Here is an 18956-nt window from a genome sequence, read left to right as displayed (position 1 = left end):
TAGAAAACAATAAAAATGTGAACAATGGGAAAAGGCACTATGAGCATAGTTCAGGTGAACCTGCTTTGGAACTATTTGACTAGGTGGCTTTTGGTTCTTATTTAAAAATTAAAGAATTTTTTCAGTGTCAAAGTTTTCTACTGTTTATACAAGTTGTTTTTTCTTTAAGTCATCAAAAATTATATCTTGGTTAACATCTCTGTTAATGTGTTTTGACTTGAAGGACACTTGGCTTTATCATCTGACTGTTGCAGCAGGAAGTAACACTGTAAATGTTGGATCAGAATTTGAACAACTCGTTTGCAAACTGCTGAATATTGAAGGAGAGCCTTGTAAGTTCACAGCATGTAAGGCTGTATGAAATGGACCCAACCCCCTTAGCCTAACTGAGTTCTTACTTTGTGAGTTCCTGTTTCCCTGCAATGTACCCATCTTTTCATTGGCTTTGCTTGTCATAGGCCAACTCTCTTACTGTGGCTCTTAGACTCTAGGGACACCATCAGTCCCTGATTGCCATGTCCTGTAACCATTCTACCTTTGCTCACACTACTCCTTCTGCCTGAAACTACCCCCTTCCTTCACATTTCTAACTAACCTGATAAAATCCTACCTACCTTAGGAGCTTCCCCCATCAGCAAGCCTACTCCACATTAGCATCTGGCTCATAGAACGTACTTAATAAATATTAAAAGTATGTCCCAAAGCACTCTACATTTAACTCTTTTATAGCATTTGTTGCTTTGCATTAAAATTATTTTTTTATGGCTCAGGTGTCCCTATTGAAAGTATAGATTCCATGCTATGCTTTACATAATACAGAGATCATATTTGCAGTATCTAGCGTAGGAATTTAAAAAATATTGATTTTTAGGAAAGACTTCAAGTTTCTCTTTATCTTTTATCTCCCTCTACTTTGGATTCTCTTCCTCTGTCTCTCACCAGTTCCTTCTCAGAGGCATCTCTCCTACCTGGATCACCAGTCTTTAGCACATTTCAGCAATGTGATAGTGCTCTGGTAGACTTGTTTTAGCCTAGAATATTAGGACCAAACTTTCCTAGATTTAGTTTATTCAAAACAGAAACATGAGAATCCCAATGGCCTGGAAACAAATAAGATAATGTTGCCAAAGGTTTTTCGTGACCTATATGACTCAAGGTTGTGAGCTAGGCCTGAATGAGCTAATTTCTAAAGGGCTAATTAATGGGAGGGCAAAATAAGTGATTCTTCTGTTTTCTGTTCACATTTTATTATGTATTAGCTTCTCAGATATGGAGACACCCTACTTTGTGTCACAGCAAAGAAGGAATCATTTCTCCATTGACAACACTACCTTCTGAAGCTCTACAGACAGAAGCTATTAAATTATTTAAGGTAAAACTTTATATGGGCTTATACATTGTTAAAATTTTAATTGGAAAAAATAAAAGTAAATAATTTAGGTTGTAAAGTTTCGCTCTCTCCGAAAAAATTCAAAACGTGATCAGCATCATCGTTTTTATTATTAAGAAAATCTACTGAGATAAAATTAGGTGAATTCAATATGCTTTCTGAGTGAGGACTTGGGATTTACTTAAATAAACTATGAATGGTTTGGGCAGTGTAAAACACTTAATATCAGAAGAATCATTTTCCCTTCAGCCTCTCAGAAGGAGAGATTTCTCACATCACACCTCCCTCAGTGTTGGAAGAGAGGGGTCAACACCCTTCTTCTCCATTGCTATTCTGTAAACCTTCTTGCTCAACTTCTATTAGAAATCCCTGATCACTTGAAAGTTTTGCCATTTGCCATTCAACTATATCACTCTTTTCCCCCTCATCTCTGTCATCAGTCACTTTCTGGTAACTCTTCCACTTTCATCAAGGATTTTGGCTCCCAATTCACACTCTTTCAACCTCAAATTTTTTTTTAAGATTTTTATTTATTTAACAGAGAGGGAGGGAGGGAGCACAAGCAGGGGAAGCGGCAGGCAGAGGGAGAGGGAGAAGCAGGCTCCCCTGCTGAGCAGGGAGCCCGATGCGGGGCTCCATCCCAGGACCCTGGGATCATGACCTGAGCCGAAGGCAGACGCCTCACCGACTGAGCCACCCAGGCGCCCTCAACCTCAAATTTTGCCATTATGTTGAATGACTTTATTTTCACTTCACTCACTAGTGCCATGTTCTTAGGATTCCTGACCTTAATGCCAGTAAGCTTCACCTGTAGTCGGCTTCACCTTCCCATTTTCCTGACCCCACCATTCCTTATAAGTATACCACCTCTGCAAGCTTCAATTCTAGTATCTCTTTCTATAACCATAATCTCTTAGCCTATGAGTTCTCTTCTTTTCTTATTCTTCCATTTTTCATCCTAAGACCCTTGTTTTGAGTCATTTATTTTCTTTGAGATCAAGCGAGAGCATGGTAACTGTTTCTTGGCTTTTCTTCCTTCTTTAGCCAGCCTAGATGGCTTTCATTAATAGTCAGTTCCTTGGGACCCATAATTCCATGCATTCTTCAGCCAAGCCCCAACATAGATCAGCCTTGTCCACTTCCACGTTGATCAAATGCACACAGCTAGAGAACATCATGCAACCATGTGTGGACTGGAGCCAATATAAATGCGTGGTCTTCATTCCTCAGGGCTGACTGCCTCTTCTTTTGCTTGTCTTTGGTCACACCCCACCCCCAAACTCCCTATTCAATAATGTTCTTCACAACAAACTTACCTTCTGCTTCACCGAGAAAATTAGAGAGCATCAGACATGAGCACCTCAAATATCTCTCCCCGACAGACATTCTCTCATTTATTTTCTTTCTCTTCCTTTCCTCCAGCCTCAGAATCTTGTGTACCTTCTGTGGATTCAGGTCTTCACTCCACACCAGGACCTTAGTGTTTCATTTTGCCCTAGTTTTCAATTTTTGTCTTTCTTTTGGCTTCTTCTTGCCTACATTCCTCCCATCTCAAAAAAACATCTGTTTATTAGATAACATAAATTATTATTAATTTGGCGGTATATGATATAGTGGTTATGGACTAAAACCTTTATCAATTGGAGATCCATACTGAACTATTTATTGATAAAATAACATGATGTACATTAAAATATTCCAGAAAAAAGTGGAAGGGGGTTTGAATGAAACAAGTTTGACAAAATGCTGATGATTGTTAACACTGGGTAATGGGTATATGTGTGATCCTTATACCGTTCTCTATTTTTGCTCGTGTTTTAAAATTACCATAATGGGGGCACCTGGGTGGCTCAGTCGGTTAAGCGTCTGCCTTCGGCTCAGGTAATGATCCCAGGGTCCCATGTCGGGCTCTCTGCTCAGCAGGGAGCCTGCTTCTCCCTCTCCCTCTGCCTGCCTCTCTCTCTCCTTCTTTCTCTATGTCAAATAAATAAATACAATCTTAAAAAATAAATAAAAATAAAAAAAAATAAAAAATCCTCCTGTAGAACATACAAATACCCCAAGCAAGGAAGACTCCATACAACTACGCTGGAAAATCTGAATGAAGTAATGAACATTATAATAAAGTATAAATGGCCCAAACTGAATGGAGAATGAAATATAAATAGGGGAATTTGCCAAACTTTATAAGAATAGATCATTTTAATCCTCTTTAGATGTCCCAAAGCATAGAAAAAGAAGGACATTTCCTCAATTCTGTCTTTTACTTTTACTTTTTAATTTGGAAAATTTCAAACCTATGTAAGAGTTGAGAAAACATGAGCTCCAAGGCACTTGTCACCGAGCTTCACAGTTGTTAGCACATGGCCGGTTTTGTTTTCATCTCCCCACTCCCATTGCCCCCCAACATTGGATTACTCTGAAGCAATTCTCAGTCATCATATCACCTGATTCTTTTTGTGAAATACTACTTTGATACCAAACCCCAGAAAAGATTGTACAAAACAGAGCATTTCATGCAAAAACTAATAAAATCTTAGTAAAGAGGAACCAGCATCACTTTAAAAGAATACCAAATGGTGACTAAAAGAGAATTATTCCAGGAAACCAAGGATGGCTAAGTATTAGGGTGTCTATTACTATTATTTGTTATCATAGTCAGTCATCTCCATGGATGCTGAAAGGGCATTCAACAAATTCAACATTCATAAAATAATGATAGGTACTTCCTTACCGTGATGAAATTTAATGGTAGAAATCTTTTTTCATTGAGCATTTCATGTAATGCTTGGGCACAGTGCTTTAGATTAGAGAGTCAATTTATTTGGTTATATTCTGTTCTCAGAAGAGGTAAAGACTACCCACTATATATAACAACGTGGTAGTTAAAGCCAGCCATTTGTGTTTATGAACACTTCCCTTTAATCTTTCTTAATATATATTACATTTAGTCAGATTTTAAATGCATTAATTCATTAAACATTTATTGTGTCACTCTATGCTGTGTAGAGAATACAAAGATAAATAAGACATAGTCACTGTTCATATGAAGTTTATAGTCTGGTGGATGACAGATCATTAATGTTCTGTATACTTTTTAAATGAATGCATATTCTGCTCTTGGATGGAGTGTTCTATAAATGTCAATTAGGTGAAGTTGGCTAATAGTGTTGTTGAAGTTTTCTAAATCCTTAATGATTTTCTGTCTACTTGTTCTCTCAATTATTACGAAAGGGATATTGAAATCTCCAACTATAATTGAGGATTTGTCTGTTTCTCCTTGCAATCCTATCAGGTTTTGCTCCATATATTTGGAAGCTGTGTTATTAAGTACATAAACATTTGGGATTGTTATGTCCTCTAGCAGAACTGACCCCATTGTCATTATAAAATGACCCTCTTTATCTCTCACAGAATTCCTTGCTCTGAAATCTACTTTGTCTGATTTTAAGGTAGCCACTCCAGATATCTTTGGTTAGTGTTATCGTAATATATCTTTTTCCATCCTTTTAAACAAAAACTATTGCTATGAAGAGAATCAATATAATTCATGCAGAATAAATCTAATCATTTCTCACTTTGAGTATATCTTTTCTTTTTTAATTCAGACATGCCAGCTTTTTATAAATGCAGCAGTTGACTCCCCTGCGATTGATTATCATATATCTCTAGCCCAGAGTGCTTTGCAAATCTGTCTGACACATCCTGAGCTCCAGAATGAAATTTGCTGTCAGCTCATTAAACAGACAAGACGGAGACAGCCGCAGAATCAACCGGGACCGCTGCAGGTATGTATTGATACATATATGTGCAATTTAAAATGATGTTGTTTTCCTCACCGTGAGCATGATACATACTCAATATAGACATTTGAAAAGTGCAAAAAGTATGAAAAGAAAAAATAGCTATTAATATTTTGATGTATATTCTTTCAGTTTATTTATATATTTATGTTTCTGTATAAATGTGTATGTGTGTGTAGTTATGCACACTCAGTTTCCACATCACTAGAGCTGCAGTGTACATACTACTTTTTTAAAACTGTAGAACATAACATTTCCCCTGTATCCTTCAACGTTCTTCAAAAACATTAACGGTGCATTAATATCAATCACCACACATTTAGGTTCTTCCAATCATTATTCTTATAATAAATACCACCACAGTAGACATCTCCAAAACCTAAACTCTGAGTACAAGTCCAGCGAATTTCTTTGAATCCATTTCTAGAATTTCCGCATATTTTCAACAATGTTCAGTGTCATTTTGCTTTTAAATTCTCTCCAGGTAAAGAGTGGTATTTCACTAGTGATTTAGGATGCCTTTCTTTATTAGTGCAGCTGAGTTTATTTTCAGGTAGCTTTTGGTCACTGATGTTTACTCTTCGATGAATGCCTGTTTTAATCTTTGCTTATTAACTCCCTATTAAGTGCAGGAGGAAACTAGAAAGTTCTTACCCTAGCAAATAGTGCTCTCAGGGGATTCAGGTTTCATGGGAGTTGAAGCTTACACAATTTAAGCTTATACTAATAATGTGGGGTTTTTTTAAGTTACTTTCACACACTTTAAAAGAACACAGGATCATAGAAACACAGTAGATACGGCTGTTCCCAGGCCTTGGAGGGCCCATGCATGAGCGATGTCAGAAGCTTAAGCTTTGTTTGTATTGAGGGTCCTTCATAATCTAGCTCCCGAAGCCTCCTCTTTCTCCACTTAATTTTATGCATCCTGCATCCAGCATACGCTGAAAGAGTAAACACACCCCATTCTTCAGGCACACCATGCCTTCACATTATCCTTCACCTTGCACCTGCTGCTCTTCCTGTTACCTGGGTCCCCTTCTCTCTTCCCACCTGTAGACTTTACAGTTGACCCAGGCAACATCTCTCCTGTGAATACTTCCCTGACTCCCAGAGCACTTAATTATTCCCTCCGTTGGTTGTACTAAAAAAAAAAAAAAAGATTATGACATGGTATTAACCATGTTATATTGTAAATTACTGTTAAAATATATAACTCTCCTAGACTGTAGGTAACTCAAGAGCAGAGACAGTACCTTTTTCCCCCTCCTTCTTTTTCACATAACATTTACAAAATGATTGAAGTTATTTTTGCTTAATAAAAAAAAATAGAAGATACAGAACAGAGCAAAGGAAAAACAAAAATCACATGTAATCCCATTAACTAATATTATTGCTAATATATATATATATATATAACTATTGCTAATATATATATAACTAATATTATCTGCTAATATTATTATACTTGCCCCTTATTTAGATATGTATATATGTGTGTATGTGTGGGTAGATTGGTTTTGGTTTGGGATATATGATTTTTTACTGTTTTCAGTCTGTCTTTCCTCAAAGCCATTACTTCTATTTCAGCAAATGAGTAAATACATAAATGGACAAAAACAATGCCCCTACTCTTTGAGAGTGATGTCAAAAGAACTACCATATCTACAGGACCTTGGGTACCTCAGTTGTAGACAATAGGGTATACAATTAGATGGATTATGGAATGTGGGATGTTTGTATGTATTATAAGTACTCTAAGCAGATAATGTTTATGTGGAAGAAGCAAAAACCTGTGGGGGCTGAGAGGGTCCATCATCATCCCTTTCCTCACAGCCTCTGCCAGTTACACTGGCTCTCACTCGGGTCTCTGCCTGCCAGGTAGTGTCTAACCTGTGGTGCTTCTCTTTGCCCAGGGCTGGCAGCTCTTGGCTCTCTGTGTTGGGCTCTTCCTTCCCCACCATCCTTTCCTGTGGCTCCTCAGGCTCCACCTAAAGAGGAATGCAGATTCCAGGTGTGCAGACAACTAGCCAGCTGAACGGTTTACGTGGCTCTGAAAGTCGACAATAAGTCATAAGTATTTAGTAACCTGCCAGGTACATTTGCGGAAGAATGTGTGAAACGAATGTTGGTACAGGAAGCCCTTGGTTCTCCTTTATGTGAGGCTTGGAAAATATTTCCTTTGTTGTGCTAAATCTCTTACAGAAGACTGCAATAAAGGCTTGAAAAACTGACAAAGAATATTTTTAAGTGAAAAGTCTTTGTACATTTCAGGGGTGGATGACTTAGCAAGAGTGGGTGCTCATTCCGTAAAAGCAACTGTTTTGTTTCCTTCGTTTTCCCTGTAGCTATTTTTCTCTACCTTGAATTCTTTTAGGTGGGAAAACTTCCCTAAGGGTCTTCCCTCCTTTTTTACCTGTGTGTATTTGAATTGCTTCAGAATTTTTACTCCCTTCAAAAAGACATTTAAAATCCGGCCATCAGTATGGCTTTCTTACAGTGGGACCCAGGGCACCCAGCCAGGGGTTATCAGGATCATTTTGCACAACAGTCTCGTGTTATGTGACTTAAATAGACTCTGGCTCTAAAACAAACAAAACAAACACAATGAAACAGAAAACAACTTAGAAATAAAATACTCCCCAGTTCATATTATATTTGGGGGACTCTGTGATCAAAGTCATGTGATTTTATTTATTTATTTATTTATTTATTTATTTATATTTTTAAGTAATCTCTATACCCCAATGTGGGGCTTGAACTCATGATCCCAAGATCAAATAGTCCCATGCTCTCCTGATGGAGCCAGCCAGGCGCCCCAAGGTCACGTGATTTTAGTTGTAGTCACTGAAGAGGCCCTAGACAAAGGGTGGCATTTTAAGATTTATTTATTTGAGAGAGAGAGAGGGAAAGAGAGAGAGTGTGCACGTGCAGAGAGGGAAGAGGTAAAGGGAGAGGGAGAGTCTTTTTTTTTTAATATTTTATTTATTTATTTGACAGAGAGAGACACAGCAAGAGAGGGAACACAAGCAGGGGGCGTGGGAGAGGGAGAAGCAGGCTTCCCGCCAAGCAGGGAGCCCGATGTGGGGCTCGATCCCAGGACCCTGGAATCATGACCTGAGCCGAAGGCAGCCGCTTAAATGACTGAGCCACCCAGGTGCCCCGGCAGAGGGAGAGTCTTAACCAGACTCCTTGCAGAGTGCAGAGCCCGACGCAGGGCTTGATCTCACAACCCTAAGATCACGACCTGAGCCAAAACCAAGAGTTGGACGCTTAACCCTCAGCACCACCCAGGCACCCCAAAGGGAGGCATTTTAATTTCATTTTTAAGTAATCTCTACAGCTAACGTGGGGTTCAAACTCACACCCCTGAGATCAAGAGTCGCACACCCCTAAAGGGTTTCATTTTAAACTCTGCCTAAAAGGCACTTTACAATACAAACATATTTGGAGGTATTATCAGTCTGCTTTTATAAAAATTATGTATAACAAATGAGGGCAAATAAGATCTCTATCCAGTTTTTGCATTTATTTACTCGAGTGGTTTTGTTTAATGCTTAAGATTTTTTAAGAAGTGCATGTTTTATAGGGTTAAGAAAGAACATACCTGTATTTTTTTGTTTGAAGGTATTTTCTTACCTAGTTTAGCAGTCAAGCACTAACCTCCATGTTCCTCCAAAGAGAACTCTGCTACATCATGTTTCTTAAGTTAGCCTACCCTATTTTCATACAATTATTTCCTCTGTATTTGTTAATATAATTCCTGTCTATTGGCCATATAATGACTGGTAACTTTAAATTCATTTTGTGACTACAATAATACAATAAAGAGGAAGACTGCTTTATGGGGAAGTTTGATTCAGTCAGTTGCAAAAGTAAAGAAACTAGAATTTGGGGAAAGTTATAGCAGTTTAATATTATCGTTCAAAAAGAAGAATTACTGTCAAAGTTAGCATAAGACATGGTAATGTACACCAACATAATGTATTAGGTTGTCTCAAATTTATTCCTAGGCTTTATCTTAAGTTGTGTATTATAGGACAGAATTTGGAAAATATGCCATTTACTGTCAGCGATGTGTAGAAAGAACACAACAAAATGGAGATCGAGAAGCAAGACCCTCAAGAATGGAAATTCTTTCAACCCTTCTTCGAAACCCTTACCATCATTCTTTGCCCTTCAGTATCCCTGTGCATTTCATGAATGGGATATATCAGGTGGGTTACACTTTCTGCCCTGATGAAAGCATGCTTGTTTAACCTTGTGAATCCTGCGTGTAGCTTCTGTGGAATAGGGGAGTGAGACTGTCTACCTACCTTTGTCATCAGCTGGCAGTGATTATAAAAGTGCAAATATATTACATCTTCTATCAGAACAGCTGAGTTTTGAAACAGTTTTGCTAAGAAGGATTCACACAGAAATCCAAATTGAGCCAAATAAGGGAGGAGTTTTACTGCTCTTATAATTCTGATAGAGAAAATCAAAAATACTTTGGTTGAGGCTTTTCCCAACCAGTGCACTTGCTAGGTGAGAAAATAAATACTGACAGTGGGTGTGTATAGACAGTTTTTTCAGTCTCCGAATCTCAAGAATTATCTGGGAAAACTCCTCCAGGCCTTCCAGCATTCAGATCTGGGTGTTCACTTATTTTTTCTTATAGATTTTATTATTTATTTATTTATTTATTTATTTATGAGAGAGAGCGAGCAAGAGAGAGCACAAGTGAAGGGAAGGGCAGATGGAGAGGGAGTAGCAGGCTCCCCGCTGAGCAGGGAACCCCACATGGGGCTCCATCCTAGGACCCCAAGATCATGACCTGAGCCGAAGGCAGCCGCTTAACTGACTAAGCCACCCAGGTGCCCCTAGATGTTTACTTATTAACTGAAGCAAACATGTTCCAAAGCTGGCAGCTGATCTTTGCAGCCATAGCTTTTTAATCACAGAGTTCAGATATGTAACTGCATATTAAAGAAACAAACATTATTTATTTTTATTTATTCATTTTTTATTGAAGTGTTGGCACACAGTGTTACACTACTTTCAGGTGTACAACGTGGTGATCCTACATTTATATACATTACAAAATGATCACAAAGATAAGTCTAGTTACCATTTGTCGCCATACAAAGTGATTACAAGATTATTGACTATATTCCCTATGCTCTACTTTACATCCCCGTGACTGTTTAAGTGCATTTCTTGTTTACTTTTTTCCATTAGCTTAAAGATTGCATATTGTACTGTAGTTCTTGGTTTGCTTTTAATGGGTGGGCATGATATCTCTGCAAGATGTTTATGGCTGTCAGATGATCTTTGTATTTTGGAATTCATGTCTGTTGGCTGAAGCCAAGATTTCTGAATTCTTACAGCAACCTAGCAATTAAGATGACATTAATTTTCTCCAGTGGAGATTTGGTTTGGGAGGAGTTAAAGCACCTAGATAAATATATGTTATCATTAATCATGCATCAAATATGCCCTGTCTCCCCCCTGAAATCCCTCTTGAAATTTAAGTTTGAAATGTACGTAGTTTTTAATTAAGAGAACAACTTTGTTATTTCTGCTTAGGTAGTTGGATTTGATGCATCTACCACAGTGGAAGAATTTTTGAACACTTTGAACCAAGATACAGGAATGAGGAAGCCAACACAGTCTGGCTTTGCATTATTCACAGACGATCCTTCTGGCAGGGATTTAGAGCATTGTCTTCAAGGAAACATAAAGGTGAAGCCAACTCCTTTTAAAGAAGGCAGACCCCGCTACTTTTTGCTATTTGCAAAAAATTTAGTTCAGGAGGTTTCAAAAATTTTAAATAATCTAATCTGCACAATAAAAAAATTGTTGAAGTAGAATTCTTAAACACAGACTGCACACACACATGCTCCTTGTTGAGACAGGAAAAGATTAATAATAGCAATACTACCCTAACTAGTAGGGTAATAAGAGAGGAGGTATGGAAACTCTAATAAAATAGCTTTTTATCGTGTTCATTCACTAGGCAATATTTACCTGTTGTTGGAGCTGGGCTGGACCTTCTGGGCAATGCAAAGAAGGACCAGTCGTCCCTGTCCACAGTGAATTTATAATTTGCTTGGGGAAGAGCAGCCTTATACGCTAATAAACTTAAGTCAGAATTGAAAGTGATAAATGATTTAAGAGTCCTGTGAATGTTCCACAGAGATTAAGTTCAGCACTGGAAAATCAGGAAGAGCTGAACTGGACTTTGAAGGACGGGTAGAAAATGGGCCTGTGGAAATAAAGGGAATTGCAAACATAAGGAAAATCATGAACAAAGATGGAAAACTGGAAGATTTTTTAAAAAGATCTTTTCTAGGTCATAGTAAAATGACTTTAATAAAGTTTCCATCTAGCAATGGTAACAGAAATATAGAATACAGGACCATAGAACCTTACAAGAATAGCCCTCTTATTTGCAAATGAGCAAGCTGTAGCCCAAGAGCATTAAACGATTTACACCCAATCGCACAACTAGAACCGGGTCTGTGTCCTTTCCTTACTTGATATGGCCCTTGATTGCTCTTGGGAATAAGCACCTTGTTGCAGGGTGAAGGTATTTCTGTGCTTTGAAGATGAAAGAATTGAGGCAGAATAGGAGAAGAAATAGGATCAGAAGTAATAGATCCCACGGGTTAAGAGGACATGAAATGTCAGTACTTTTCCTCAAACTACCGAAGCCCAACTTCCCTTGCAGATCAGCCTGTTGGGGCTCGAAGGGGTTTCACAGAACACTGTTGAAACTCATGCTTAGTTCATTAGAAATGTTGGTTTGTTGGATGTGCTACCCGCCTCCCCACACCCCTGCATATGTGGCTGCATACTGAGAAATCTAGATAAAGGAATGTCTTTTTCTCCTCAGCTCCAGCTATATCCTATCCAGTTCAGCACATTCAAATGTAAATTTTTGAGACACATTCCTAGAGCACTGTTGTTAATAATTAGTCAAGAAGATAAGCTGGTCTTTTTGGTTGACTTGAGCTGAGTAAACGCTAAGGGCTTTGCTGAATTACTGCTTACCACATAGTTTTGAAAACTTTTATTTATAATTCTCTAGACGACCTGTTAAAAAAAAGCAAGCAAACATTTATTTGATACCTGAAGAATTTTTTTTTTCTATCCAACCAAAAAATCTTAAGATTACATTTCAAGTTTCTTTGAGATAACTTCAGTTATTCCAGTCTTTAGAAACTCAGAAGGTGGAAAAGTTGCTTCTTCAATGACTAAATTATGAAAAAATTCCTGGAATCTTCTTGTTTCCAGTCTCATGCAATCTTTCATTAAGATTCCTTTTTGAGTAAAAAATTCATGGCCACAGTCCAAAGTTAATGGGTGTCCAAGAGGATAAATGGACCAAAGAGCAATTTATAATTAAATCTAAAACCGGGAGTGCACAGAAGCTTAAAACAAAAGGCTTCAGTCCGTTTGGTTTGATCATGTTAATTGGAAATTTTTCAGTCTGCAGACATGCTTGTCTTCAAAAAAGGCTGATTTGAGAATTGCTCTAAACCTCTGTTTTCCACTTCCCTTCTAGATATGTGACATTATTTCTAAGTGGGAGCAGGCCTCCAAAGAACAGCAGCCTGGGAAATGGGAAGGTACGAGAACTGTTCGTCTAACTTATAAAAACAGGTGTGTAATGCTGTATCCAAATGTCAAAGTATGGGTGTACCGTTATGCTCAAATCATGCACCAACACTTTCTCATTGAATAGCCTTGCCAGTTACAACATTTATTTGTGTGTTCGTTTTTCTGTAAAAGGAAACTTTGCTTCTCTAGGAAGAAACTGTCACATAAAATTTTGTTTCTCGCTCTAGTCTCTTCAAGTCATGAATGGGTATATTTTATAAAAAATATTCATTTGGACAAAGATTAGGAAAGAACTGTAAGAAAGAATAGCTGCTTTCTTAAGGTGGTCGCTACATGGGTGAATTTTTTTCACTTTCAACAATTAGCATTACATTTTTCATAAAGATTAAATATTCAAATACTCTACTGAAGATCTGTAGTAGGAAGAAATATTTCTGGGGGCACCTACCTGGCTGGCTCAGTCGGAAGAGCATATGACTCTTGATCTCGGGGTCTTGAGTTTGAGCCCCATGTTGGGCATAGAGATTACTTAAATAAACAAAATCTGGGGCGCCTGGGTGGCACAGTCGGTTTAGTGTCTGCCTTATGCTCAGGTCGTGATCCCAGGGTCCCTGCTCCGTGGGGAGCGTGCTTCTCCCTCTCCCTCTGCCTGCCGCTCCCCCTGCTTGTGCTCGCTCGCTCTCTCTGTCAAATAAATAAATAAATTCTCATAAAATAATGGGGCGCCTGGGTGGCTCAGTCGGTTAAGCGTCTGTCTTCAGCTCAGGTCATGATCCCAGGGTCCTGGGATCAAGCCCCGCATTGGGCTCCCTGCTTGGCAGGAAGCCTGCTTCTCCCTCTCCCTCTACTGTTCCCCCTGTTTGTGCTCTCTCGCTCTCTCTGTCAAATAAATAAATAAAACAAACTTTAAATAAAATAAAACTTAAAAAAAGAAAAGAAATAATTCAAGTCTTTTAGAAGTCACATATTCATATTCATTTATTCTCATTCTTTCATAGTCTCTCTTTTTCTCTGTAATTATTGAGCTTCAGCTATAAGCCAGGCACTCAGCTAGATGCTCTGGATAAAATGGTAACAAAAGCAGACACAAACACAGTCCCTGATCTTTTGAATTTACAGGCTAGTGAGGAAGACCATTGTTAATCATAAAATAATTCTAATGAATATATAATTACATATTAAGTTCTCTGAAAGAAAAGAGTTTTGTTCTGTAACAGCACATAGAAGAAGCCTGACCTAGACTTGAGGCATTGGGAGGCTTTTTTGAGGGAATGATGTTTATGCCAGGGTCAGAAGAGGGTTGGAAGTAGACCGTGGAAATGGGTAGAAAAGGATGTTCCAGAGCCTCAGAGGGTAGCTGCTCAGAGGGTCTCAGGAATTGGGAAAAAGCCAGTGGGCCTGGAACACATGTCTTCCCAACAGGTAACATTTTTAATATACTTTGGCATATGTTCAGAAACCAGATTTTCTTTATTTCTGTTTTTTCAAACATCTTTTCTTCCTGTATTAGCAGAAGGTAGTACTTAGTAAAAACAGTGTTCACTGACCAGGTGACATTAACTGTCAAAAAAATAAAAAGGTATTTTGCTGATTTTATGTGGATCTTCTACCCCATAAGATAAGAAATCTAAAATATCAGACCAGGGAATTACTGGTGGAATTACTGATTTAATAGTTACTTCTTTCAGAGGCCAACTTTTGGAAGATGTTCGTAGACCTAAAATTGGAGTGTAAGAAGTAAAGACTCTAGTGGGGCGCCTGGGTGGCTCAGTCGTTAAGCATCTGTCTTCGGCTCAGGTCATGATCCCAGGCTCCTGGGATCCAGCCCCGCATCAGGCTCCCCGCTCGGTGGGAAGCCTGCTTCTCTCTCTCCCACTCCCCCTGCTTGTGTTCCCTCTCTCGCTGTGTCTCTATCTATCGAATAAATAAAATCTTTAAAAAAAAAAAAGAAGAAGAAGTAAAGACACTATATAACATAAAGAATTTGATAGCCTTTGATCCAGTTAGGGATTTCTGTTCCTAATGATCTGTCCCACAGAAATACCCACATATGTGAATGAGAATATTCCAGTACCTCCCAGCATCTTATCTTCTTTTGCCATATGTTTTGTAACAGTGAAAACTAAGTGTTGGGAGGGACTTCACATGTTTATTAATAGGGGAATGGTTGAATAAATATGGTGCATTCATATTGGCATCTCCTCTCAGAAGGCCACCCACTGTTTGAACGGATTTCTTCTGATCCGAATAAATGGCAGTCATGAGCCATTGATCGTAGCCATTGGAAGGAGCTTCTCTATTCAGGGGTTCATGAACTGTGGTGATTTGCAAGAGTTCTGAGTAACAGGAAGGTGATTGTTAAGTTTTGGTATCTAAGGTTTTAAAAATCATGCTTCCTGGAGATAAGCAGGATTACTTGGAACTTCTTGCCACTGATGGTAGCCTTTATCTGTGGTCCTTTGGTGACTGGCAAGTACAGCAGGTTGGAAGACTTGCTCGGCCTTTTGGCTAACATCAAGTGTGGAAGACTTGGACCTTCCGGATGATTTTATTTTAGTTCTGTGATTGCTAGAGCGGTGGTTCGCAAGGTGCAGGCCCTGGACCTGCAGCTTCAGGATCCCATGGAAATACATTAGAAGTGCAAATTAGAGGCACCTGGGTGGTTCAGTGGGTTAAGTGTCTGACTCTTGATTTTGGCTCAGGTCGTGATCTCAGAGTCGTGGGATCAAGCCTGGCGTGGGGCTCTGCGCTCAGCCTGGAGTCTACTTGTCCCTCTCCCTCTGCTCCTCCCCCTGCTCTCTCTCTCTCTCTCTCTCTCTCTCTCTCTCTCTCTCTCTCTCTCTAAAATAAATAAATAGATAAATCTTAAAAAAAAAAAGAAATGCAAATTATTAGGCCCACTTCAGACCTATTGAGTCAAATAGAATCTCTGGGCATAAGGAGTCTGTGTTTTAACAATTCTCCAGGCGATTCTTACTCATGCTAACTTTTGAGAAGCACTGATCTGGAGGTCCCCATTGCTGCCTTGTCTCTTAATCTTACCTTTTATGGAAGAGAGCCAACTCTTGGACCTGACCTGCCACCTGTCTTTATGCAGAGAGGTTCAGGAATTCTCATTTGGTTTTCTTGGAACTAAATGGAATCATTTCCATGTCTAAGACGATTCCTAATAATGCATACCTTCCGAATGCTTAATACATGCTAATTCTGTCTGTGATGGCTACGGTTGGAACCCAAGTCAAATCTGGATGAAATGGAGAAAGGTAGTCTTGAAACACAAATAAGAATAATACTCCAACTCTAGCAAATGCCATTAGGAAGGATAAAGAGAGTTGTGAATAACACATAATAAAGATTGCCTTGTCAAAAAAAAAAAAAAAAAAAAAAGCCCATGACAATATCTTTGACAAAAAAAGCAACTCAACCAAAAGGTTTAATTTTTAACAGAAGTTTGAAATGGCTGGATAGCCAGAACTCTGAGAAAGTACTATGTTTCTACATACGGTCGTGCTTTGCACGTATGTATAAATAGCTTAGACAGTGAGCCCTAATTTCCAGTGACACAGTGAGGAGGGGAACTGGCCATGACCTATCATGCGGCCAAGGACTTGGTTCTTCATGTCAGGCAGCACCGTAATGAGCGAAACTGCACACCAGCTCTCTATCGTGGAATTTGTATTTATATTTAGTAAGTTAATGGAATTTTAATTATTTAGATTTAGAGGTTAAAGGTCTAATTAATAGCATTTGAACTTGTTTTTGTAGGCAACCATTTGGAAACTAATGTTTAAATTCTGTTTATGTTTAAGCTGCTTATTCAATTTAGTTTCTTACTGTGTGTTTGAAACCACAGAAGTCAAGACATGTTTTTAACAAAACAAAACTGGCAAGGGTCCTTCCCTGAAGAAGACAACTCTTCCTATCCCCCCTGTGAAACACAAGTTTGTTTTCAGTGGTCCTTTGTGATTATTAGTTTTCTGGGGCATAGACGGACATTCCCATCTCTGCCATCTTTAACACCTGTACCCTTTGGCTCCTAAGCCAAGAAGTATCTTGGCGGCTCATCTCGGTTACCCCGTTTCTTCCAGCTGTGTTCACCTAAAAAAGTTCCCAGAATGCCTGGCTTCTGGGGGCATGAAGACAGAGTAGGTCTTTGGAGCTGCCCCTGGAGCTGGGGTTCTCATGTCCCCTCTTCTTCCACTTCCTGTTACAGACAATAAAGGTCATTGGTTTACTGTTATTAAAAAAAATCCGGGGGCACCTGGGTGGCTTCTGCCTTCAGCTCAGGTCATGGTCCCAGGGTCCTGGGTTCAAGCCCCGCATCGGGCTCCCTGCTCGGCGGGAAGCCTGCTTCTCCCTCTCCCACTCCCCCTGCTTGTGTTCCCTCTCTTGCTGTGTCTCTCTCTGTCAAATAAATAAATAAATTCTTAAAAAAAAAAACCAGAATGAAGAGACTCTCGTGATTCCAAAGACCACTAGAGAAGAACCCTAATAACAATACTAACAGTAATAATAATAGCCAACATTTATTGACCACTTACCACACACCAGGCCCTATGCTGAGCTCCTTGTGTGCATCTTCTGATATAATCCTAGCAACACCCCAGTGAGACGGGTATTATTATTATTATCTCCATCTTACAGAGGAGGAAACTGAAGCTTTAGTGTGTTAAGTCACTTACCCAAGGCTACAGAAGGGGACTTTTCAGGCTTTTTTGGCGAATAATTCCTGTACTTAGCAATTCTACCATTCATTTACCCATTCATGCCGTAAACATCCGTTCAGTGTGCACCAGTGCCAGGCCTCATCGAAGCCCTGGGGATTCAAAGGTGAAAAGACCTCCCCTACCCTTTAGAATCTTCCAGTTTACAGGGACAGAAAGACAGGAAATCCTAGCAATGTAATTAATCCTGTAACAGGAACAGTAGAGCAGAGTAGCGAAGAACGGGGGTTCTGGAGAGACACCGCCTGGGTTATAATCCTGGCTGTCCCCCTCACTGTGTGGCCTTGAGCAAGTCACTTACCATCTCTATGCCTCAGATACCTTCTACATAAAATGGAAATGCAAACAGTATCTACTTCTAGGGTTTCTGAAGGACTAAGTTTGGCAAATGTAAATCCTAACTGGAGCCAGCCACACAGTAAATGCCCAGCCATATTGGCTCTCACTATGAATATAACATGTGTATGTACCAGACGTTGTGGGAATATGGAAGAAGGCTTTGCAGAGTGGTGCCTTCTGAGCAGATGACTTGAGGTGGAGACAGCAGGCAAGGGGGTCACGACTGCAGTTCAGGAGTGTCATCAGTAGACCATGGCGGAAGGAATAGGGAAGGGAAGTAAGTGAACGAGAGGAGGAGAAAGACAACAGCAGGAAATAAATGCTCCTGGGAATGAAATATGGAGGCAGTCTGAGGCAAACAAAGGGTCCCCCAGCAGCGCTGGGAGCCCTGCCACATCCAGGTAGCAGAACTGGTCCTCGTAGTGAAGACATTTCCATCCCACAGCATTCCACTTTCTGGTGTCAAGTGAGGAGGTGGACATTTGCAAATACCCCTGCTGGTCTGACCCAGGCCCTGCCTGCATGACAGACGCCCACTTCCTCTACCGCAGGCCTCTTTAGGACTGGGGAGTGCCTAGAAGCTCGTCATATTGGAGACATACCACATTCCCCTGACACCTTGTCTCTTCAAGACCATGGATTTGAGTTTCTGACTCTTGATCATTTTTGTGACTCTCTGGTTCCTCTCCACATTCTGTCCAAGTCCCTGTATAGTTGTTGGAGTCCAAACTCTTTCATTAGGGGCTTGAGTCAGCGATTCTCCATGTTGTCTTCTTATATACGTGTCCGGAATTGTTTTTCCCTTTTTGCCTATAGAGCTTCATTTCCCCTTTCCAGGTTCCATCTTTTGGACATGCCAGAAAGAATAGAAAATGGGTTGGGCTCTGCGCTCACGGGGAGAGTCTGCTTGAGGATTCTTTCCTCTGTCTGTCCCCCACCCCAATCACTCTCTCTCTCAAATCAGTAAATAAATCTTTAAAGTATGGCAAGGTATTGCTAACCCACCCCACTGTCGTAACATCTACAGCATTGACAGCACCCCATGCCTGGTCTGGAGCCTGAAGCCAGAGCCCCCATTTCTCCCGAATAGTGAAGCGG

At 39.7% G+C, this 18956-nt stretch overlaps 1 protein-coding gene across 7 annotated transcripts in view; it reads left to right on the top strand.

The window, feature by feature from the left end:
• PLEKHH2 (pleckstrin homology, MyTH4 and FERM domain containing H2) overlaps window positions 1-18956 on the top strand; it is a 104479-nt gene that overhangs the window by 69781 nt on the left and 15742 nt on the right. For 4 of the 7 annotated variants that reach the window (XR_003524735.2, XR_003524734.2, XM_027622704.2 and 1 more), the window contains 7 exons: window positions 224-332; window positions 1260-1372; window positions 4999-5178; window positions 7107-7204; window positions 9230-9407; window positions 10759-10914; window positions 12740-12837. Coding sequence is in view for 4 of the 7 variants with exons in the window: in XM_027622704.2 (XP_027478505.2) it covers window positions 224-332; window positions 1260-1372; window positions 4999-5178; window positions 7107-7204; window positions 9230-9407; window positions 10759-10914; window positions 12740-12837 (932 nt within the window). In the remaining 3 variants the exon portion in view is untranslated. The remainder of the gene's footprint in view (window positions 1-223; window positions 333-1259; window positions 1373-4998; window positions 5179-7106; window positions 7205-9229; window positions 9408-10758; window positions 10915-12739; window positions 12838-18956) is intronic. The other 3 variants (XR_003524736.2, XM_027622705.2, XM_027622708.2) reach the window with 3 other exon arrangements.

The sequence above is a fragment of the Zalophus californianus genome, chromosome 8 (genome assembly GCF_009762305.2).
Source record: "Zalophus californianus isolate mZalCal1 chromosome 8, mZalCal1.pri.v2, whole genome shotgun sequence".
NCBI lineage: Eukaryota > Metazoa > Chordata > Mammalia > Carnivora > Otariidae > Zalophus > Zalophus californianus.
Note: the sequence above shows the minus strand (reverse complement) of the source record. Positions and strands in the feature narration are given on the sequence as shown.